The sequence below is a fragment of the Pempheris klunzingeri genome, chromosome 12 (genome assembly GCF_042242105.1).
Source record: "Pempheris klunzingeri isolate RE-2024b chromosome 12, fPemKlu1.hap1, whole genome shotgun sequence".
Lineage (NCBI taxonomy): Eukaryota > Metazoa > Chordata > Actinopteri > Acropomatiformes > Pempheridae > Pempheris > Pempheris klunzingeri.
In genome coordinates this window covers 8,530,483-8,555,188 of record NC_092023.1, presented here as the reverse complement: position 1 = coordinate 8,555,188, position 24,706 = coordinate 8,530,483, and the positions used below count along the sequence as shown (strand labels likewise).

The window sequence follows — 24,706 nt, the reverse complement described above, 5'->3', positions numbered from 1 at the left end:
GAATGAGATTCTAATCAATTATAATTAGGTCTTAATAATATATATTTTTTTTAAGTTAGAGACTGCAGTGCATGAATATTGTATTCTTTTTAGTAAATCAGTACATGCTGTTAGTGCTGGCACAAGGAGGCACTGCAGGTGTACTGTGGAGTCTAGGGAGTAGTGGACTGTTTGACTGCATATCTACACTCACTGCATTTCCCAGTGTCATTGCAATGAATTAACTACAGACAATATGTGCTTTGTCCAGTGAGTTCGCTGCGGTATGAAAAAACAAATGTCCTCTCACTGGTGAAGAATTGTATTAATTTCAATATGAGGATGGTGGTACATATTTAGACCACTGTCCAGGAATTCTGTTCATATTGGGCAATTCTGCATTACCTGATTTACAGTATATGCCAACATTCAGTGCTAATGTGGTTAATAACGTGCTCTTTATGTAACAAGGTGAAAAGTAAAGGTGTGGTGATTGATTTGATGAATGTGGGTCTAGTGTGTCTTTCTTTCATGCCACTGGCAGAAGTTTGCGTCCCTGTCAGACAGTTAATGTTGGTTTTTGAAACATTAATCAAGTTGTTTGACCGTTCCATAATCATACTATAGTTGCAGTGTGTGGTTATTGTACGTTTTTGTTTGTTTTTTTTAAATCACCATCACTGAGCATAATCTGGATTCTGAATTGTTGAATATCAACAGTGGGCTGAAAGATTTATGTAGAAGGAATATAACACACATTGTCACCACATAATATAAAAAAACAGCCTCATCTCCCTTTGATTAAACTCTCCTATACATGTTTTAGCATGCAACTGTGAAAGTTAGTATTTTCTGTTACACAAAAAGCCAAGGACAAGGGTGAAGAAAGGAAACCCCAAATACAACCAAACAATGACTAAAGTAGACAAATGATAAGAGTTAGGGTTTCATCTTTAGCTGACAAAATATAGCATAGTCCTGTGTGCAACTTCCTATGAGTTAATAGTAAGGATGGAGACATGGTGATTTCCTGTTGAACATGTATGAAGAGGAAGACAGAGATGAAAAACAAGCTGAGGTGCGGCACAGCACTTGGCTCCACTGGACTTGGGATGAAGACAACAATAAATAAACCCTTGCTGATTAAAACTGCCATTTCCACTCATGCACTACTTCACTTCAGCAATGACGTAGCTGTGTAAAAAAAACGTGCAGTCAGAAGCAGTAGTGTACGGAGACAAAGTATTTGCGACACGCATATCTACAACGGCATCTGCAGTAAAGCCAACAGAAAGGACGACAAAGAAGAAGCAGTTCCATGTGATGATGAAGAATCTGTTTTACCTCATCATCAGGATCAGACTCCATATCCTGTGGTATTCCAAGATGCATTGCGGGAGAGGAGAGAGATGACACAATGGAGAGCAGGGACGTTATAGTGAGCGGGGAGGAGAAATAAAATTCAGGGGATGAAAATGGAGCAGCAAAAACAACAAAAGGCATCAGAAAAAATCTATGGGATTAATAGAAATAAACAGCAAAATAACAAAAGCAAAAGCAAAATAATTTCAGTTTCTTGTGATCAATCAACACCACAACAAACAAACGAGAAGGATCTTTTTTTTTTTTTTGCATAATGTACCCACAGTGAGCCAGGCAACAGAACAAAGCACGATGTGCATGTGTGGCCGCATGTGTACGTTGTGGGGTCTTATGACTGGCACAGGCTTTAACACTAATAAAAGACACAAGCAGCAGGCAGTCATTTCTAGACCAAATGAACTTCACTGGCTCCTCTTGAGGTCAGGACGACATTGCTTTCTGTATTTCAATTTCATTTACATGTAGGTGATAATGATGTGACCTAAAAGGATTCAAACACAGTGATCCTACCTTCTTGTGGGTTGGCAGTGTGATATTCAAATTGCATATGGCAGTCTGTGGCAGGCCTTTACTGCTTTTTGGCTCTTTCAGGAAAGAGAGGCGGCCACATGGCTCCTGGCCCATATCTCTGATCTGTAGAGGACAACAAAAACACTGCATCACGAGTTGACTGCAACAAACAACTTGCAAAGGGAAAATGTGAAAAAAAAAATCTATCTCAACCTATTGCATGCTCCTAAAACTGGAAACTGTCACTATGTTGTCAGTATACAGATGTAAGGATCTATCTAATGTCAGTCAGCATGAACGTCAAGACACCAGGACAGTAATTGAGTGATAGTGTGAAGCTCTGATAATCTGAAAAATCATAAAGTTCACTTGATTTTACGGTATGACATTTCAATTTTCCTGGGCTATGGATAATGCATCAGACACTGTGAAAGAAAACTGCTATTGTTATAAATGTTGAACTAATTGGGAGAAGATTTAATCAGCAAGGCACCAAAGAAGAACAGAGTGAATAACAGACGGTAAATGCTAGCAGAGTGGGAGGGTGATGGGAAGGGTGCATTTTATACCTTAACATTGAAAGGAAGTCTGTTTTCCTTGAAGGAGTAGAAGTTAAAAACCAACTGCTGCCCACTTTTGGTGAGAGGGGACAGGTTGCCATAGCAATCCACATGGATAGGTTTGCCCTCCAGAACCTACAGAAGTCCAAAAATATAAATATAATATAAAACATAATACATTTATTCAGTTGTCAATTTGTTCTTTAATAGAATTCCCTATTACTGTACAGTGTTTCCACATGAACACACAACCCCACCTCAATATCTTTGCTCCGGGCCACTTCCTCAAAGTTTTCCTGCTGCTCCAGGGTCTTGTCCACCTTGTCGTCTGTCATGCAGAAGCAGCGCAGCCGAGCCTCAATAGCGTCGTTCATCTTGGCGAACACCACAAACTTGGCCAAGTATGGCACGCAGATCAGCTCCCGGTATAACTGAGACGCTAGGCTCACCGTCTCAGGAATCTGGTGACAGTCTGCGAGCCAAAACCTGAGGAGGACAGATCGGAGAAAAGAGGACAGGGGAGGGAAATTATAAATCTAGAAATCGGCCAAATGTACTATTAGCTTTATATGAAGATACATTTCCAACAGCTTAAACCCTAAAGTAAACTCTACATTGCACATTTAAGCCACTTTTGTACACTGCTGAAACACTGTACTAAAAGCAACCTTCTTAAGTAATAAATCCAACAACCTGTGTTATTTCTCTGAAAGGTGAACACTGACACATGACGGCTGTGGAGTAATCCAATTACAGAGCACCAAAGGGTGCTCAGTTAATATCAGGCTGCACACTCGCCACATGATTCCAATCTAGTTAGGATCTAGTTAGAGATTATGACTTTGCGTACTGTAACCAAAAAGTTCACTTGCAGAGTAGCAGCCTACTACTGGGCAGGCCTCTTTAGTAAACAGGGGCACAGAGAAAAATGTCTGTTTAAATACTAAGAGAGCGTCGGCAGGAGAAAAAAAACTACTATCAAGGCACTTAATTAATTCAATGAATAGATTAAAGTCAAGCCTATAACATGTAGAGTCAGGCAAGAGGGGAACTCTCTCTCCTTATGTGTGCAGAGAGACTGAAGGCAGCAAAAATGAACGTCCAGAGTAAACTTCTTTGATTCATGTGCCAACTGACTGTAATTTGTGTTTTTCTCTTGAGAAAGATTTTGGGATTCACTGCCAACTTCTTATTGCTTCCTGGAAATGTAATGTCACTATTTTGAGGCCTTAATAGACATTTAAAATTCCTTTGTTTGTGTGTGTGTGTGTGTGTGTGTTTCTATCTGTTCCACAGTGGTATGACTGAGGCTGCAACTGTTATTTCCATTATTGATTAGTCTTATCAATTATTAACTCAGTAAATTATTTGGCCATTAATAATGTCAGAAAGCAGTAACCAGTTAAGTTTGAATATTTAAAAATGGAATCATTAATGTTTGGGAATTAGCTTGAAAAGTGGCTTCAACAAAACAGTGGTAGATCAGTTCTCTCTGATCACCTAATGGTTTTTTTAAATTTATTTTTCCTTAATAAATGGCTAAAGCATTTACTTTTTTACTATATACTTCAAACACTATTTACTGTTTTTTCATTGATTATTATTGATTCACTGATTATTAATTGCTTAACCATTACTATACTGTGTCCCATGAGTCACCAATATGCTCCAGATTTAGTAATTAGCTCAAATGATGTGGTAAACAGGTTTAATTCACCAAACTACTCTTGCATTCTTTCTGTTTAATGTCATCTACTGAGCTCTGTGTGTATACGGTGTATGTGTGTGTGTGTGTGTGTGTGTATGTACAGTGCATACATGTGTGTGTGTGTACAGTACGTGCATGTGTGTGTCTTACCTGGCCGACACATTTGTGGTGAAGGAGACGCAATCAGTTACAAAGGACAGCGGTGTGGTCCCTGTGATATCCTCCCACTGGGCAGGGGACGTCCCTCCTGTGTGAAACAGAGCCAAAAGATGAACTCACTGCCTTTCCTGCCTAGCCAGCGGTTTGGTAATCCTCATCCTTTTATCTTCCCAGCTCTTCCCTCTGTCAACCAGTGGCTTTTGACATTAAAGTAACTCTGGGTTACAAACACTGTTTCATGCGTGATAAATGAGCGAAAAACTGTGTCTGCTGTAACAAATAACATTCATTAGCATCAGACTATTTGTATTAAATAGCTTGAAAACTAGTCCTGTAGAAGCAATTTGAATAGAGGCATTGCTACGGTATTATCGTGCTCTAGTTATCAGCAGGTCAACTTGCCTGTAATACTGCAGAGCAGACGCAGGCAGGGTGCAGATTCGCCTCGGTGGCCACTGGGATGGCCTTCTGCTGATCTAGGTGGGACAGGGATCGTCATGGTGATCGGCTTGTGAAACTTCCTCCTCCTGGGCTCTACAGTGACGATGGGGCTAAAGGTGGCTCTGTTCCCAAGGACCGCTCTCACCATGTCATCTGGCACCGGCTGGGCCTAAACACAAACACAGGAAGACAGAGAGAGAGCAAAGATGCAGACTCAATTTTGTTTATATTTGTTTGTTGATTAAGTTTTGAGAAATGTTTATTCAAACTTCTCCTGAACTTATGAAAGGGTCCAAGCATGTGACAAGGAGCCAAATATTCAACCAAATACAGGTCAGATAAAAAATAATAAGTCAGTTACAGCATTTGCAACAAAAAAGCAAAGTCATGAAACAGATTAAATTTGAGCTGATCCAAGGACTCCTGCTGTACCTGCAGGCCAACACGGATCCTCTTGGTGAGGGCCCCTTGTGGGAACGAGGCCTGGACCATGGGCACAGTGCTGCTGGACAGCATGCCTCCATCAGGACCCATGTGGTTAGACTCCTGCTTGATCCGCGACACCACAGCAAAATACTGAGGAAAATCTCTGGTGACAATGCGGCAAATGCGCTTCTTCTCCAGCTCTGCAGGACTGTCCAACTCTGTGGCAGAAAATATTTAACCGCTAAATATGAATTCTGAATGTATACATTTAAAGGTTAGATACTATTATATATATAATATATATTTTGGTTAGTGTTACCATAAAAAAGGACACTAAATAGGCTAAACAGATTGAAGATTTGAGGAAAAATATACTTTTAGACTGGCAACCTGCTCTTCTGGGTCACCATCTGACATAGCCCTGGGCTATGTGGTTCACCTTCACCCAAGTACTTATTTTACGGTCAAAAACACTTGAATAATCTTTCCTTTACCTTCATCCATTCCAGTAAGCAGATCAGTGAGGTCTTCTGGTCTGGCATCAGACTGGTGCTCCTTCCACGTGTCACCGTTGTCACTCCTCAACACAATCAGCTCCCTCTCTTTCCCCCGCATGGATCCAAAATGAGGGATCTCCACAATCACAGGACTGAAAGAGCAAATGCAACACAACAAAACACATTGAGTGAGTAAATGACGCCACAAGCTAATTACTGGTGAATTAGGTGACCGTTCTCTGAGTCATGATATTTTATGTTGATATTAGAAAATTGTATTTGATTTATCCTCCATCTGCAGAAAACTGCATCTCATCACAACAAAAGAAAGAGAAAGAGAGTGTGAAGTGTTTCAACCTACCCGAGGAACTGAGCCCCAGCTGGTCCGACCTCCACCAGCCGGCTGACCAGGCCCTCTCCCTCCACCATGGGTGGGGGGTAGGCCAGCTTGTGCCTTTTGGCCAGGCGACAGGTGATGCGCGTGGGCGCTGTGCACTTCCTGGGAGGGATGATGATGCGCATGCCATTGTGGCGGCTGCCTCTCATGGAACCACCGCGCGCATCCACCATGAAGCTGACCAGAAACCTGCAAGATAGAAAATATGTTAAAGGAGGGAAAAAAAAACACATAGGAAGAGAGAAAGCTAGACAGAAGCTATACCACGGACACAAGTGAGGAGGACGATTCCCATGCTGTGATCACCGTACACCCAAACAAAGTAAGGAAAAGAGAGAAAACAACAATAATAAGAAGAAAGAGAAAAAGACAGAACGATAGAGAGAAGAGTTAAAGATGCTTTGAGTTCTGAAAGCTGGCAGTTCTCATCTTCACCCGCCTCAAGTTAGAACATTAACACTGTCTGAAACTAAACAGGGTGCTAACGAAAGTTGCAGAGAGTTTAGTTTCTGGTTTTGAGGCTGAAGGTGAGACTGTTGCCAAAGTTTCAGCTCCTCTAAAGCAGCATTCAGTGAGCAAATATTTAACACCTGCACAGATGTTTCACCAGGATAGGGTTAATGTGATTAATATGTGGTGTGTCCCATTCTTCAGATTAAAAGCAGGCGTTGGCATCCCATTAATATAATCATTAACACACGTAAAGAAAGGAGTGAGGATGGAGCAGAGTGTGGGCCTAGAAAAGCTCTGCGTATGCAGTATTTATGAGCAGTCCTTATGCCCAAAACCAAATGTGCCTCTTCTTTTCACTACGAGTGTTGTGTCACGCACTGTATAGTTGCTTTTTCTATACTGTATGTTGCAAATAGCAGAATCCCTGGAAGAGTTTGAGGAAGGTTTATTTTTAATGTGCACTGTGAGAGAGAGGACAGAGATGGCACATCAATGAAAGACTTCCAAACACGTTGACTTCACACTTCTATTATCTAGGCAGTGCAAATGAAACACCAGACCACACGGATGAAATGAGCACAGACTGGAGGAGCAGAGGAAGCTGAGAAGAGAGAGAAGAGAGGGTGACGAGATGAGAGCGAGACAGAGGTGGAGGAGTGAGTGACATCACTGCGGCATCATGGGTGAAAGCAGCGAACTCAGTCATCACCTGGAGTCATACTGAGGGAGCGGGGAGGAGAAGCTGCAAAATAAACACATGGAGACAATGCAGGAGGCAAACCCCCAGAACCTAGTTTTAGTATCACAGTTTCACAATCACTGTTGGGATCTGCAATAACTACTGAAGATGAAAGAAAGATGAACAACTACAGGGGTGGGAAATCAAGGGAAACAGAAAACAGAAGACACACTGAAGACAAAATGCAAAAAAATATATAAATAGACTGACAAACACGCATAATAATGAGTCAAAAATAGGAATAAAGAACCAAAGCTGGACATGGCAGATCCCAGTATTTCATTTTTGAGCATTACACCAAAATAATGATGCATTAAGTTATGTGCGAAGACAGTGCAGTATTTAGAGTAACATTTCATAACGTCATATATTCAAAGCGTGTGAACGGCATGAGAGCGAAGTGTTATCAGTTTAGCCAAATTAAACAAATGAGCCATGAGTCTGTACTGTGTTTCTGTGAAGGTAGGAATAGAGAATGTCAGTGCCTTCTGGACCATGTCCCTAGACTGATGGTAAGACATGAGAGCTGTATAGGATGAACGGTGTCTTTTGTTGCCGTAGAGCAGCGTTATGTGTACAGCAGCAGCACTGCAGAAACCCCACAGCCGTGCGCCTTGTCTGCATCAGTGCTGCAGGGTTTGCTGAGTATTGACTCTCAGGGGGAGAACAAAAGACAACACAACAGTTGTGTGCAGTAAGCAGATAAAATGTGTGATTTCTGCAAGAGATTTATGGATGTACATGCAGTTTATGTGTCTGTGCGCACACACTGAGCTTGTGTACGCACTGAATGTGTGTTCATGCTGGTAAACATATCATGACAGATCGGGTGAGACAAGTGCAGCTGTTCTTACCCAGAGTGAATGGGGCTGGACACGGTGTTGTGGCTGTGGTCCATGGTGTCCGGAGTCCAGCTGTAGCGCCGCATACACTCCGAGCTGTAGTCTCTGGTCACAGCCAGGTGCTGGGAGAGGGGGATCCAAAGACAGAGAAAGGGGATATTTAGAGGAGGTGGAGGGGCAAATAGGGATTTGGGTGGAATGAGAGGAAGGCGAATGAGAGGTGAGAAGAACAGTCAAGGAGATGGACGAGATTGGCAGCAGATAAATCATTGACCAAAACAAAATAAAGGACAGACACAAAAAAAGATGTGAATGGAAGGAAAGATGTACACCAATAGGACGGGAGCAAATAACTTATCACTACACGAATGTAAGAGTTGAAAGACGTGACCCCTCCCCACTGTATGGACCAATGGGCTGACAACATTTACAACTTATTGACTCATATTTTAACAAATTTGGTCACCTTTCACCGCAGTCTCACCACACTCAGGACAAAAAGATGCAATAAAAAGCACAGGTTCTATAACTTTGCAGTGGCAATTCACAGAGTCGTGCAACAAAAAAAGTGGGACAATTATGAATTATGAAACTGTAAACAAGCTTTAATAAATTACAATGTATGGGAACACTGAATCATGGGAATGCATAAAGCAGCGTGGGAACGACCATCCATTAAACACAGTACTGATGAATGAGATGAGAATGGCACAAACCCAAAACAAACAAATAAGACCAAAATTCAAGAGAAATGGGAGCTGAACCACTGTGGCAGTGACTGAAAAATACCAGAACTGACAAACTATTCAGACAACCATGAACAATTTATACCTTATTGAGTGGGTCAACCAAGTAGGAAATGTCTTTACAGACACTCTGAAGCTTAGGGGAGAAGAGAGACAGTTCAGAAAATCACACTGTGAGGGCACTGTGTGGTCCGCACAAATTAAGTCACGGTGCTTTGTTTCACGGAACGATTCAATTTCCACCATAGACAACATGATCTTGTCTCTGTGAAGATGAGATGAGCCTACAATTTAGGAATCTAGATTCAAACAATCCCACTATAGATTGTAGCTGATTGGATTGTAACAGAAACTTAAAATTTCACATGTAGCAGATTATAGTAGGATTACACTGAAATGGACCACCAAGGATTTGACCTGTATATTTTCAGTTTCAGACCTTAGGTAAGTGCATATCTTAGCCATGTATAGTTTGAGGTCTTGGGTAATGCTGTCATTGAACTTGTAAGATATATTAGTAGTTGTTTATAATGTAAAAGGTTACTGTTCTGTGTTCGCTCGTGACCACCAAAACAAGTGTTGGACAGGCTAAACGAGCTCAGCAGAGCACTGCATTTTTCCATGAGAAAGCAAAGGGGGGCCTCCCAAAGCCCTTAAGTTTGAATAAACTCTTCATCCAGGTGCCATACACTCACCCTCAGCACTTTGGCAGAAAGCAAGCACGGCATCAGCACTGCTTCTGTTATGACCTTTGTGCGAGACAAGTTAAACTACTCTGCCCCCTGCTTTAAATCCGCCCAGCCTGTGTTTTCAGCAGGCCATTGACAGAGAGACAGAAAGATACCAAGGAAGAACAAAGTAAACAGAGACTGAGGGAAAGAGAAAAATGCTGGATATAGAGGGTGACAAGAAAGGACACAAAAGATGACGAGGAAGACAAGAAATGGATCTTACCGTGTCCTTTGTGGGGGCCAGAATCTCCTCAATCATCATACTGTCTCGTGCGAAGGAGCTCCGGTTGAGCGTGTTGGACCTATCCGAACTGAAGGAGCGGAGGCTACACGTTACCACGCAACCCAGCGCCGCGGGCAACAACAAGTGACGGGCACGGGAACATGACATAAAATAAAAAGCAAGGAATCCATTACTACATGCAACCTCCAGGGAACCAGTTTTTTGCTTACTGGACAGAGAGAGTCCAGAAGTAATAAGTGGAAAATAGAGAGGCGGAGGAACCCGCAGTTGAACAAAGATAAGACACTGCAGCGGGTTATTCAGAGATGGAAATGAGAGTGAGGTCAGTTTGTTTGCATTAAGAGATAGAGGGAAAGAGGACGAGACGGAAAGAAAAGTTCTTTACGAAGGTTTGGTCGGCGTGCATCACGAACACGGATGTAACTAAGTGTGTCTAAATGATGAAATATGGCAGATTAGTGGACAGTAAATGCACCTGGCTGGCAGGGGAGAGTCTAAAAATCACAAGAGGTTGTATTGACGGTAACAGAAATAAGGTTTACTCTAAAGTGTTTCAAACTGTTCAATCAGACCCAAGCTAAAAGACTGACATTGCTTTATTCTAAGATTAGCAGCTGACCTCGACCTGTTTCAGAGCAGCAAAGTAGAGGGAAGCTGGTCTCTTCTATCTGTCTTGCTGCAGTCTGCTTTATGGCTGTGTGTGCGGTGACGTGTGCCTATTTTTGCAGCCTCTCAGACTCAATGCAGTGCTCTAGACTCCTTTCAGGTTTTTGGTTTTTTTTCTCGTGCGTTTTTTTTCTACAGTGATTTGATCAGCATTGAAAAGCCATAATGTTTCTGTGAATGCACATGTGCTATACGGTCGCTTAAAATATGTGCACTTGTGCGTATATAGACACACAAATAACGTATATGAGGAGTGCTTGCAAAAAGAGACAATCCCAGCAACAGAGCTGACAACTTTGTAGCTTATTTTGTCAGAGTGTGTACTGTATGTGTGTATTGATGTGTCCTGTGTGTGAGTGTGCGCAGGGTGGGGTGGAGGGTGCGCGCGGGGGGGGGGGGGGACTGGACGGGTGAGCGAGGGGGAGAAAATGCAGAGCTCAGCGTGTTTGAGTAGGCACACTATTCAGCACAGAGAGAAGCCCTTTATTCAGCACAGCCTGCCCACTCCACCATCGAAGTTACCAAGCAACTCTGTACGGCCTGAATGGACTCGCTGGCATGGCAGTGCCGCTCTACCCCCCCCACCTTTCTGAACCCGGACTCTGTTTGTTCTTCACAGCTTCCTCCTCTTTCTCATTCTGTTCATCCTCCTCTCCTCTCTAAACATCCATGATCTTCCATTTCCTTCTGTGATTTCTTCCCTCGTGCTCGTACACTTGGTTGTCCTCCTCATTGTCCTTCATCTGTTTCTTTACAGTGCTGTCCCAACAGCTCTTCCTCTCGCTGTTATCTCCATTTCAGAGTCCCATTGCTATGACTCTACAGTGTTTACCCTGCGACTCACTCAGCGGAAGACTTATTTCACTTTTTCTCTAACTTGCTCCTTCGCTGCTCTTACCCCATCCTTCTCTGTCACCTTCCTTCCTCTTTCCACACCACTCCATTCATTTTACTGTTGATCAATCAGCCTGCCTTGCTGTAAACTACACTTCCCATTATCCAAACGGCTTATTTTTTTCTGTCTCGCATTCCCATGTATACACCAGTGGCTCTATGTTTTTAGGAGGGCAGTTGTGTGGAGTCAAAGAGACAATTGTTTGACCGTGTGAGCACTGAATGCATCTGTGTATGTGGGTCTGTCCTTGATGCATGAGGGGGATTTCTAAATGGTGGATCAAAACAGGCGGTAAAGTTTCCATCTCTGTAAACCATGACTTAACAACTAGGATCATCCTGATTAATGCTGGGACATCTCCAATTACAACAACATGCAAATCGGGTGGACACAAGGGATGGATTATGAATAAACTGATGTTTCTGATCCCTGGAAGTTACACTCAGTGGCACTACAAAAATATACATAAAGTGCCACTTGGTAAAAAGCCACATCAAAAAGTTAAGGGATTAGTCCATAACAACTCAAACGGAAGGAAAGTCTGCAAAGAACGCAAAGAGCGCCTTTTATTTTCTCATTTCCAGCAAGACTGCCTCTTTTCCAACACCTGCGTCAAAACATGAATACATTTTCATTTAGCAGATACGACGATTTTATTCAGACGAATGAGAAAACATGGTGAATGGTGATCAGATAAAATGGAGTGACGATCTCAGAATACGACACATCACGGCAACAAGGCGACAAAACGGCAACACCGGATGACACCAATGTACGATGGATGACTTGTGGTTTGGGTTAGTGGTTTTATGGGTGTGGGGTTAAACAGTAGTTTAGGAGTCACAGAGGAGGGGACACCAGTCACAGCTAATGATGCCTACTACTACTACAACTACCACTCCGTTCTTACCTGATTCTAGGGCTAGAATGAGGGACAGGGTGCAGGAAAACAAGGAAAAGAACAAAATAGAAGAGTGAAAAGCAAAGCATCTTGAAGACACTCAAGCATGATGTGGCTTTCTTTTTTCCCCCCCAATATGACATTGATGCTGTGCTTTTGCATGGCTGTACCCTGCGACTAGGCGCAGGTGTTTATAGGTTTTCACAAATGTGTGCGTTTGTGTGTGTGTGTGTGTGTGCGGCCCAGTCAAAAAGCAAACCATGCAATGTCGATGTCATAAACAGAAAGGTAAGGAAAAGAAAAGAACTTGCTCAGCATCATACACTCATTGATCAGGAAAATAGAGCGTTTCACAGCATTACATTCACACCCTTGAAAAGAGACATCTCAACAAATACAACATGTATTTCAGCCTGTTCAAACTGTTCCTGTACTTCAGATGCAATTAGAGAAAAGCGGCAATAGGAAGTTTTAGCAGTTGTATCTTTACTTTGTAGCAGACAGCGGTATTAATATTCAGAAAAATAACATTTTTATCCTAGGCATACTAATAAATTGTCATCGTTCGTAAACAAACAGCAATTAGAGCAAATAACCATCAACCGTGGTTCACCGATCTTTATATATCAAACTGCTAACATAATCCAATTCATTAACTCTGTTAAAACTCTTTCCAATAACAAACCAAGTGGTTCATCAAATAGGCTTGTTTATGTGGAATTTCTCCATTTGATTAAGTGTTTCCCTTTGTTTGCTGTGGCCGAACAGTGAGCAGCTTCCTGTCACAGTTAGTGCAGTTGTTTTGATCACCCCCCCGACCACTACAGTGCATCTGCCGTCTGTCGGTGTGGCTACAACGCACACACTGGGGCTGCATAACACTTGTCCTGTGTGCCGCTGATGTGTTTTCACTGGAGCCTGCCAGTTTTCCACTACATGCTTTGTCCACTATTTGGAACTGTGGCTGGGCCTGTGGTGTATCCTGATGTGCAGCTGTTTGGGCATCAAAGTTATCACCGATACATCTCTTGTGTTATACTATGGGCTATTTGCAATCTTTGCCCGGGTTTGAATGAGGCCACGCAAAATGCTGAATCATTATGTCAGGTTGAATCATTAGATGGCAACTCTCCAGCTGCTCTCTCTGGCGATTTCCATTATTCTGTTAGTGTGTGTGTTGGAGGGGCTGTGCATTATATAACTTGTTTCCGCCCAACATACACTGTACCATCTATACAAACTTCATATCATTTCAGATGACGGAATCATAAATCTGTGTTCATAAACCACAGCAGCGAAAGAAAACATGATGTCACTCGGTGGAAATACTTAAGTCAGATAAATATATTATGGCCCCAATATTCTAAGGACAACTTGGACCAAATAGTTAACAGCATCAGTGGGTTTTCATATGGATCTAATAAAAATGGCAGGTGCTTACCTGGCAGAGCGGGCTCCTATACTGAAACCCATGTAGCCCTCCTGAGGGAGAGAGTCATCCCCCAGCTCTTTGAGGTCCTGAGGCCGCAGGTATTTGTCCGTGTCCCCCGTCATGGCATCCTCACCTGGTAGGGGGGGGGGTGAAATCATAAAAATCCTCCTGTTAACTTCAGAAGCCAATCCGGGCAAGAGAGGCAATGCGGCGCCTCTGGAAGAAAAACAAGCCCTCAGCCCACCAGTCTCTCACTTATTTGACTGTGGTACTTAGAGGAGGCCTTGGATCATTTAACAACACCACTCCGCCTGTTAAACCCAGCATAGCTCACCTCACTGCAACTGCATAGCCCCCCTGCAACTTTTCTTTTAGTCTATTCATTCAACTGTGGCACGCCAACAACATGAAGCTGCAACACTGAGCAGAGCCGACTGTTTTAGAGGTTAGATAGTGATCATTTTAGAAAAGATGCCATCACAGGCGGCAGCAGCAAAGCCACTTTGCGGTACATCTGTAAAACCAAACGCAGCTCCTTTCCCAACGCGCAGCAGAGGGTTAAACAGATACCAAAAGCCTGCGCACAATAAGCAGAGAAGGAGCAGAAAGTGGAGAACCGCACCGCACCTCGATCGGCGGACCGGTGGACGATGACACGCCGGTCAACGAAGCCGGCGGAGCGGCTACAGTGTTTCCCCTTCTCCCTCATGTCCGGCTGTGTCCTGCCTGCAACACTCTGCTCCTTCACCGCAGCCCCTCCCCCCTACCTTCAACACTGCCGCACTCCGATCAGACACCAGCACCACTGTCAAGTTAGATGGCACTAAAAAAAAATAGGCGTTTCCGGTATCAAACTTCAAAATAAAACCAAGCGGTGAAAGGAGTTTTAGTTCTCAAACCCCGCACATACACATTATGGCACCGTGAACAGCCAACAGCTATTATGAAACACTCATGGAACCACGTGACCTAACCAGCTCCCCAAAAAGCAATATAGTTACATTGTGGCAATCAAATATCCAATTAAAAGTTAAAGTTAGAGGTAAATTGTGGTCATGTTTAGATTCATATGCTTCAGTTCTGTTTTTCTGGGTATCTGGACACATTTAGCATCATTTACATGCTGCAGCCTGACTGCATAAATTATTAACTTGTGTTGTAACTCGTCCAATGTCTACAACAAGACTCTGGGCCTATAGAAAAGTAATCTGTTGAGGCTCTGCATGGCGAAACACCTCCAAATAAATCTGAGCTGTAGATATCGATCTCATATTGAATGCATTCTAGAGTTACTTTATTAGGACGTGTTGTAAATTATTCATTAGCTCATTCTGAGTATTTTACTGTCTTAGTGTCCTCGTCCCAAAACAAACTCCAGCTTTTTAGTGAAGTAAATGCTGTGAGCATTTTGTACTCATCAACTTAAGACTGTGATAACACAAGGCAATTGAGGTGAGAAATTAATTACAATATGTTTCCAAAACTTTTCAAAAGACGCACTGTTATCTCTGCACAATCAGTGTATGTATTTTTGCCAGTGTCACATGTGGATGTCAGGGCAAAATGTTTGACTAGAGCTTTCCATGCACCTTTGTTCTCCAACAATGACACTAAATAATACGCTGTGTGTTACCACTTTTGTCATCTATTTCCAAAGATTTACTCATCTATTTAAGAAGAGGAAAAAACATAGTTAATGGTTACAGATTTAGAGTTAAAGACAGGTTGCACAACATTTATTTCCCGCATGCTTAATAAGCTTTTATTCTGATGATAAAATAGGTCACCTAACTTCCTGTGTTGTTCTAGCTGTGTCTGTCTGACTTGACACAACTGGAAAACAATCGGCTCCCCCCTTTGCTGTAATAATGTATCACCGTCCCATTCAAGCTCAGATACCCCACCACCGACACACACACACACACACACACACACACACACACACACACACTTCATCCTACTGTATAAATTGAACCTGACGCATCTTCTGCAAAGTTACAGTCGCCGCATCATAAACAGTCTCTCTGACGCTCTCTAGCAACACAACTCAAAAATAATAAATAAATAATAATAATAATAATAAAATAAATGTCCGACGAAACCAAAAGGCTGATCTCAGTCTTCCACTGGAGCAGAACTTAAAATAATAAGATACAAAATTATTGACTGATAAATTTTCGCATCGGCTCTCACATCATGACACCACTGTCGGCTTCTTTTTTTTTTTTTACATCTCAGCCTTCAAAACACCAAACACCGGCCATTAAAAACTCCCTCTGACGCTCTAACTACTTACCTTTGTCCAACGCAGCCATATTGATCGCAGCTCTTTTGCAATGTCCTGAGTTATTTCTACTTCTCTAAAGCTCCACAAAACGTCCCTTGGGATGAAAAGCAAATCCAGTGAGGGGTGAAGACTATCAAGTGGTCCATTCAGTTCCTCTGGTGCTGATGGAAAATGTTGCCCTCTCCTCACCTCTCGCACTTAACTCCACTCACACCAACTTGCGCGTTTGTTACTGGTGCGCACATCTCTGCCGCCTTCTCTCCGCAAAGAAATACTATTCAAACTCCGCCAAGTTTTGCGTCTCCTTGCAGCAAAACAGAGCGCGTAGCCGAGCAGAAAGAGTGCAAATCCGAGCCATCTGACATCGGCGGACACACCGGGGTTAATTCTCCTCCTGCGGCTCAAAAAAGCTCATCTCATTGGATTTAAAGAGAGAAACTCTCGGAGGCTCAACAGCATCCCACAGCAAACTCCGGCTGTACAGAATCAACAGTGGACGTGTTAACAGCTCTGTGGAGAGCACAGTCAGCTGACAGGTCGTCCGAGCGAATACTTGGGAGTCTCAGTGGAGGAGACAGTGACGGAGAGAAGAAGAAAACTCTCACTGAATGGCCCTCCTGTCTTTTCTTCCTCTATAAGCCACAGAGGGAGTCTGGCTGCATGTCAAACTGGGAGTGGGGCTAAAATAATGATGAAATAACCACAGCAGGCATCACTTGGCAACACATGTCTAGTTCTTCCTCCTACATGTTGAACACAGTGACCGAAACTTGCACAAGAATAAGTAAATTTAGAGCTATTATGCAAGATGTGATTGACAGTTAAAGAGCTCCAGTATACATGAAGCCAACCGTAGTAATGGTATCCTAAAGGCCCGGCTATAGGGAGACACTCTGAGCTGTGATGAGAGCAGGGCACAACAAGGAGTTAAGTTGTTGTCTAAAGTTGGTACAATTAGTGGCTATTGTTGTCTGGAGACAGCATGAGAAGAGCAAGTGTTTGCACAGGCAGGCAGCACACACACACACACACACAGAGCCAGAGACCAGGCGTGACCCATCAAACTTACTGCAACCTACAGCTTAATAGGATTGTCTTCCCCCATATAGGATTAAAGAAACTCTTGACTTCCTCTAACTCCTTCGTTCACACACACACACACTGACACACACACACACACACACACACTCGCACGCACGTACACACACACACAGCAAAAATAAAAGCAGTGAATGAAGGAGTGTATGCTTGAATGCAACAGCTAGCTGAAGGCAGTCTGGTGCTGCTACCATTGGGCAACGTGAACATCAAGGCCGCACCGCACAAGTACAATGTCGATGAATTATGCACACAGTATAAACAGTTTATGTGGAATACATGAGGCCATGGATACTCTTATTTATAATTCCTGCGTGGTAATAACAACACACTGAATCACAGACACATCGATGAGGATCTTCATCATACAGCTACAGTAAACTCATCCATTATCACCTGATATGTGTGCGCACGTAGCTTGTCGAGTCTGTCTGTATCACCTGACACAGAAACTCCACACCCCCCGGCTGTCCCCTAAGCAACAACCCATGAACGAGCTCATCAATTTTACAGGCCAGTTGGCTCTGTGGTTCCAAAACAAAGGACAAAAGACTGAAGAGGGCAGCCTGAAACAATGTGACTTGTACCATAAACTTGGCTGTGCTATTTGGCTCTGCAGCAGCTATTCTGCTGCTAACCTCCAATATTACTGATGTTATGCCACTTATCAAGGTTTACATACACTAGAATAAGATTATTTCATTGAATGTCTGCAGCTGTCTTCATAGTCTGTCATCTGAATTATAAAATGAGTCCCATTGACCTTGTTTTCATTTTCTCACAGTAGAATCTAGAGGTTGCAGGGTTGAAGGATGACACTTCACAAAGTGTCTTTGATGAGGAGAGTCATGCAGTACGAGACTTGTGGTGTAGTTAAAAATAACAAAGTTGCAGTGAAAATAACATCAGCGGTGTCAATTTGTGATCAGAAACACAAAAATGCCAGTGCCAGAGATGAAGACCACATTCAAGGCTAAAACAGTTCAATGATTTAATGTGGTTTTCTTACAAAATGATGGCATGCTAAGATTTACAGTAAATTAAAAAAAAAAAAAACACTCAGAAATAGAATATCTGCTCTGTTTGCACCTCTTATTGGCTCTTGGAATGAGGTTCATTTAACATCAATAGTATATCTGTCTGATTCATAAAGCCTTAAACGGCATAATAACTAAACTGCAGCATTTAGTAGTATAGCAAAGGCTTAGCAGTTAGCTCTTCAACACGGCAGGTTAGTTATGCTGGGGTGCGTTTTGTTAAAGAAAAACATACAAACAAACAATGGAGGAGGAAAACTGGTAGCAAATACCTTCATCAACATCTGATAAAGACTCCTCATTGAGAATTTCTGGCACATTGGCCCAGACTGTGATTCGGATACACATACAGTGAAACATGCACGTTAATGAAAAAAAAAGTAAAATATGACATGGCACACAATCATGAGTGAATGAAGACCATGCAATGTATTGATATCACGGTTTAAAAAAAAAAAAAAACAAGTTACAATGACAGTTAACTTATATATTAGTACTCAATGGCTGAAAATGAGGTGAATGAAAATGTCAGTTAGATGTTGAGCAGTCTTCACATACCTTCGTCGTCTGACATGTCGAGGAATTCATTCATGGTCTCTGGGACATTGATTTTGTGTTTTTCTGATGTGCTCTGTAAAAGTGAAAAGTAGATGGAAAACTGAACAATCCACCTGTACAATCCAGAGTATTCAATGAAACTTAAATCGAAATATGAGTGTAGTTGGTTACTGTATTAGGTTTCTGAAATAATAGCATTTCATAATACACCAAATGATCATTTGAGCTCACCGTTGCCGCATATTTACACATCCTGACCTAAACCGTGAATATATGCTTCCTTATATTATCAAAGCATCAAATAAATAACCAAAGTTCCAACTAGCACTGTTGATTTTTGTGAAACTCAATACAGTTTACAACTGACTTTCAAAAAAGCAGCAATGAGCTAAGAGGAAAATACAGGGATTTAGGGGTGCTCTCATTTGACCATAACAAATCCCTCTGACGGTGCTACATCTCCCCAAACTCAGTAAACATTTTAGAAACAACTGTTAATGACAAGTTCAGCATTTACATTCCAACTAAGGTGTGACCTTCCATATATTTCCTAATATGGACATTAAACTGAATCTCAGCCGTGGCCCCTGTCACGGTAAGAAGTAATGATACTGTGCATTCGAAGGCCATTTTACCACCCACGTAACTGACCAGCAAAGGTCTGTAGATGTGGGCTCAATAGAGACATAAAGCAACAGCAGAGGCCTTTGCAGGGTGAATAATAGATCAATCACACAAAGGTGTGGGGGAACGACCTTGATCTTTAAGTTGCTTCCCAGTAGATAGAGACAGTTACGACTAATACACTTTGCTGCTGATTGCGCAGGATCCTCTGCGACCTCTCTGTCCGTCTCTTCACTCACCGTCCCCCTCATTCTCCAGTCACCTCTTTGTCATCCTATTGCCTCTCTTTCTTCCCCACTCTCACACCCTCCACATCCTCCCCCTCTTCCTCCCGGACACGTGCGTGGATCAGATCACTGTTAGTGACCTCGGCTATTTGAGGAGAAACCTTAAGCTCCAATCTAAGCCCTCTCTCTCTCTCACTTAATCAGGATAACTTCACACATGTGACACAGTGAGACAGACTAACTTACTTGCTGGCTGATTTGCAGGATTCACACACTGACTTCACTCACAGTTTGCTGCTGGCTGACTTGCCAAGTTTTAATGTGGGCAGCGGGGTCAGTCACATATTTCAGTAAAACAGAAACTGCTCCATAAGGAGTCCAATAGTGACAAATACTTTACTGCAGACCATTTTCTAAAGCATATCCCAAGTTTTGGAATACAGCAGCAATAAACAACCAAAATTCATCTCTAATTGTCCACATCTTGACTTTTCTCATAAGAATTAAATAACAATCAATGGCTGCCTGAAAGGTAGGAAAATTAATTTATGAGCTTCAGTACTTTGAAAATGAAAAGGTGATGCAAAATACATATTTATGTGCAAAAACATGCAAAACCGTAGTACGGCATCTAATTTCCTCAATGTCATATGCAATTATTGTATTGGCTCTAGAATTAGATAATTAAAATATTATTAATAAGACTTAATTTAGTTAAACTTATTTGTTTACTGGTGATGTGATTGAGATTGTGCGCATTTAACCATAGCAGGCAGTTGACAGGAAGCCAGCGTCTCACCATGGTGGCAAGGTTTTCATCCGTCACCGGCCTCAGAGTGTCCACCACAGAGATGTACCCAAGACGGCAGGCGATGGATAGGGCAGTGTTCCCGTTCTGACCAGTGACAGACCGACAGGAAGTTATTCACAGGAGGCACACAAACTACACAAAGAGCAGTTAGTGTGTCAGCTCTGTTGGACAGTGTGTGTGTGTGTCTGCGCCAGTGTGTTTGTGCACTGACCACGGTGAGCTCGTTGGCCGAGGCCCCGTGCTGAAGCAGCAGGTTGATGATGTGGGTGTGGCCCTGCTGAGCAGCCTGGTGTAGAGGAGTGTACCCGTTCTAGACAGAAACAGCGACACACACAAACACAGTCAGGGGCAGAGCACAATACCTTTGTGTGAATAAATCTGGAATCACAAAGGAAGTTCTACAGAAAAACAGAAATACAAAACTGTGCATGTGAGTGTGTGCAGTTGGGCGCGTGCATGTCTGTGGGTGTTTTTCTACCTTGGTTTTGCCATTGACTCTGGCATGGCTCTGCAGCAGGAAGTTTGCCATCTTTGCGTTGCCATAGTGACAAGCCACGTGCAGCGGAGTGTAACCTATCTGCACAGAGGAAAGTAAATGGAGGAAGAGACACAGACATGAAAGGGCGAGCAGATAAAAAGAAGAGGAAAAAAAATACAGTCATGTATGCTGACTGGAGGCCTCATCTCATTATGTTTCTGAAAGAAGAGCTTTTTTGGAAGGATTTTGAAATTATTGTAGAAGAAAAAGGAATGGTTTATGTGGGAAAAAAATTAATTTGCTTCTATTACTTCGCATGCTGTCTCTGATTCTAAATATAACTTCAAAAGTGCATCATATTTCATGTCCTCGCTGAATTGTGAGTACAGTGCATAACGGTAATGGAGATCAGTGAGTGAATAACCTATTCGCTGTAAACAACTGTCCTGTCAGCACAAACACACACACACACACACACACTACATAACCTTGTGTAAATCCAACCTTCAGCTACTGCACCTTTGTCTCAGTAAACGTGAGCAGCCTGTTATTGGTTCTGTATGTGTGTTGGAGTGCAAGTGAATGTGTGACTGAACAATAGAGCTGTGCATATGCGGTGTGTGCGTGTGTTTGCTGCAGTGTGTGGTGCATCCATAAAGACATGAACACCATCCACTCAGGTATCAATCCTTTATTCATGTAGCACCTGAGATGATTGCAGACGAATGTGTGTGTGAGTGTGTGTGGGTGTATTTTTCCGATGCCATGAATACACTGAAACTCTACGAGAAAATCCAGTTCAAACTCAAAGACAAGCACATAAAGCAAAGTCAATGATGCATGTAAATCAAACATTATGCTTAAAAGCTACAAAGAGATTCAACTCTTACCTGTATGTATTTACAGTGTGTGTGTGTGTGTGTGTGTGTGTGTATACTGAGAAAGCTTTACCTTTGTTTGTGGGTTGACATCAGCCCCGTGGTTGAGAAGGACTTCTGCAACATTGACCTTGTCCTCCTGAGCTGCTAAGTGCAGCGGTGTAAGTCCGCTCTGTATATGCAGAAAGGACATACACTTGTAAACACACAAATAAATGTATTACGGTGGGAGCACATAACAAGACTGAAACATGCCGTCACTCTCAGGAAACAGGATGCTGAAAACTAGTTTGAAAAGCATTGAGACACATCTGTTTTTCTACTTGGGAGAGAATGAGCAGGTGAAAACGGGACATACTGTAGCTACGTCACTGATTTCACCTTATTGCACATGTTGACGTTGGCGTTCTTGGCTAGCAGCAGTGACACCAGGTCCACGCTGCCCTCCTGTGCTGCCAGGTGAATGGGGCTGATGCCTTGCCGCGTCACTGCGTTGGTGTCGGCGCCATACTCCAGTAGTGTGGTCCCAATGTCCATTTGGTTCTTTTTGGCAGCAATGTGGAGTGGAGTGTAGCCATTCTGAGGCAAGCAAAAGAGATGTAGGGGTTAAGAGGCTGGACAGAGCTCTTCCTCTTCTAGTTCTTCTGGATTTGATGGTTGGTGTATTATTCTTATTCTCAATTATTTCATAGTACAAGATCTGGCTAGTGCCCGGGTGATTTACACCAGGTGTCTTCTTCTATAATGGGTTTTACATATTAACATATTCGTTTGCCAAATCTATAGTCATGTGACTGGATTAAACAGAATAGTCTCAGCTGGGAATCGAACCACAGATGAAGTAATAATAATGAAAATAACAATAACACTAGTTATGGACTTTTTACAGACAATCATGAGGACTGGAGTGCCAAAAACATTGTGTCTGCTGTCCAGTGAACAAGTCATCCTTATTCTTCTTTTAAGTACAAACATGGAAATATAAGATTACCAACTAATAATAATTTTACATTTATCATTGGTGGAAGAATGATCACTCCTTAAAGAGCTTGTGAATGAACATCTGAGACCTCAAACAATGATTTCCCTCGGCTGGCTGAAGACAAACAGTATGCAACACCAATACAGCAAGCTCTGGGATAAGACACAGAGTGAGCACACAGGGCGAGCAGCTGAAAAGCGTCCGTCACCACTCTGACATCCCCCGCTTTGATCGCCATGGAGAGGACCGGCGAGTGAGAGTTAAACTAAAGACGGCATTTAAATACGTGTCGCTCTTAGGAACCCCACTGATGGTAGTGACAGCCGCAGGTGGGCTCTATTCAACTCTCTGGGCGGGTTTGAGGTCCACTGAGGGGGTGGTGGGGTGATTTTCTCTTAAATTAGTAAAAGGACAAGTTGAATGTGGAACAGGGAAGAGTCTCTGTGTTTGGTGAAACTGAGTTCTGAAGCTAAAAACTCCATTGAAGTAATGCATAATTTCCAAACTGCCCTCCATTACTTGGATTGTTTCTAGCAAGACTTGTTTCACGAGTCAAAAATCACAATTTTGGATCCTCCTGTCTGATGTGATACATGCACCATGTTTTATGTCACAACGCTGTGATCAAACACTGCTCGCATTTCGACAGCTCTTCTCGTACACACAGATTCATCTCTTTCCAAAATTAGACCAAGCATAGAAACTTCAGCACTCTGCTAAATGAAAAAGGATTTATAGAGGGAGAAACTGAGAGGAATGACTAAGAGCGTGGGTGGGAAGCAGGAAAAGTAAATGAATAAATAGAGACAGGTGTTAGGGAGAGAAAGACAGAAGGAGACAGAGTCGGTGACAAAAAGGGAAGATGGTGAGCAAGGACAAATTAGCTTTACAAGTTTTGATCTCCTCATTTCACAGTCCAGCAAAAAACAGGCCTTTCTTGTCCTAGTTTGTTTGCCAATTCTGCTCATACTTGTTCTGTGGTTCTGACAGACTACCAAAGCCTTGCAGGAGACTGACCACAACTTGACCACGTCACTGACCATGTGTGTTTGTGGGTGTTAGGCATTTCAACAAGCGCAGTAACCATAGTGAGTTTTCTTTGCATTTTAATGGGAACACACAAAATTTAGAGCTCTGGAACTTCACTAAAGTGGGTGGTTAAAAACACAAAACCAGTCAATTCACATGAGAAAAATATGAAAATATAGCATCCAGTAAACCACAAAGCCAAATATGCCGACAGATTGACTCTGACTAGTCGAGTCATTTCAAAGACTTTGTTGGGCTCAAAGAAAAAGCGACACATTCACCCGTAATGTCAAAGCCTAGACAGGATGGAGTGGAAGCAAATGGGTGAGCATCAGATAAGTAAAGATGGACATCACATACAGAACACGGTTAATAATAATCCAGGTCAGTATGAGTGTTGATGTGAGTTTGTGTGGATACCTTGGCGGCAGCATGTGGGGAAGCTCCATGATCCAGCAGTAGCAGTGCCACTCTCTGATTATCGTAGTGAGCAGCTACATGCAGAGGAGTTAGCCCGCTCTATAACACCCACACAGGCACAAATACATCCACACACACACACCAAGACACACAACACCAGGTTAGGAGATCACTGAACATACACAAGCACCAACATGCCAGTAAGTAAAACAAAAGAACCAAACCAACAGGATGTTAAGACATGAAGGAGGATGGACATGAAACTGACGAGAGACCGTTAATACAGGAGAAAGTTTAGAGCAACGAGAAGAGGAAGTAGGGCAAGGACGGCGTTATCAAGAGACAGATACGAGCAAGTCTTCGCTGGCCAATAAAATATATCCCCAAAACTGACAACTTCACACCAATTGTTGTTAAATTGTTTATTTTGCTTGAATAGCTTAAGTAGGAGGAAACACAAAAAAGGATCAAAATTGATGCAGCTCTTTTTACTACGCTCTTTTTACTACGCATTCTTCTTTCTTGTCAAAATTTGGTTCCTACGTTTCCCACAGTGCTTCTTCACCAC

At 42.6% G+C, this 24,706-nt stretch overlaps 1 protein-coding gene across 1 annotated transcript in view; it reads right to left on the bottom strand.

Annotated features, from left to right (window-relative positions):
• Positions 1–24,706, bottom strand: part of ank3a (ankyrin 3a) — a 92,509-nt gene that overhangs the window by 20,800 nt on the left and 47,003 nt on the right. Inside the window, exons 17-39 of the mRNA XM_070840703.1 lie at positions 24,139–24,237; positions 22,089–22,286; positions 21,781–21,879; positions 20,830–20,928; positions 20,563–20,661; positions 20,340–20,435; positions 18,690–18,762; positions 18,404–18,460; positions 13,719–13,842; positions 12,287–12,298; positions 9,795–9,897; positions 8,926–8,976; positions 8,107–8,216; positions 7,223–7,255; positions 6,025–6,249; positions 5,661–5,815; positions 5,173–5,384; positions 4,702–4,909; positions 4,291–4,387; positions 2,690–2,918; positions 2,442–2,567; positions 1,873–1,995; positions 1,324–1,350 (exon numbers count right to left, since the gene is read on the bottom strand). Coding sequence (XP_070696804.1) covers positions 1,324–1,350; positions 1,873–1,995; positions 2,442–2,567; positions 2,690–2,918; positions 4,291–4,387; positions 4,702–4,909; positions 5,173–5,384; positions 5,661–5,815; positions 6,025–6,249; positions 7,223–7,255; positions 8,107–8,216; positions 8,926–8,976; positions 9,795–9,897; positions 12,287–12,298; positions 13,719–13,842; positions 18,404–18,460; positions 18,690–18,762; positions 20,340–20,435; positions 20,563–20,661; positions 20,830–20,928; positions 21,781–21,879; positions 22,089–22,286; positions 24,139–24,237 — 2,655 coding nt within the window. The remainder of the gene's footprint in view (positions 1–1,323; positions 1,351–1,872; positions 1,996–2,441; positions 2,568–2,689; positions 2,919–4,290; positions 4,388–4,701; positions 4,910–5,172; positions 5,385–5,660; positions 5,816–6,024; positions 6,250–7,222; positions 7,256–8,106; positions 8,217–8,925; positions 8,977–9,794; positions 9,898–12,286; positions 12,299–13,718; positions 13,843–18,403; positions 18,461–18,689; positions 18,763–20,339; positions 20,436–20,562; positions 20,662–20,829; positions 20,929–21,780; positions 21,880–22,088; positions 22,287–24,138; positions 24,238–24,706) is intronic.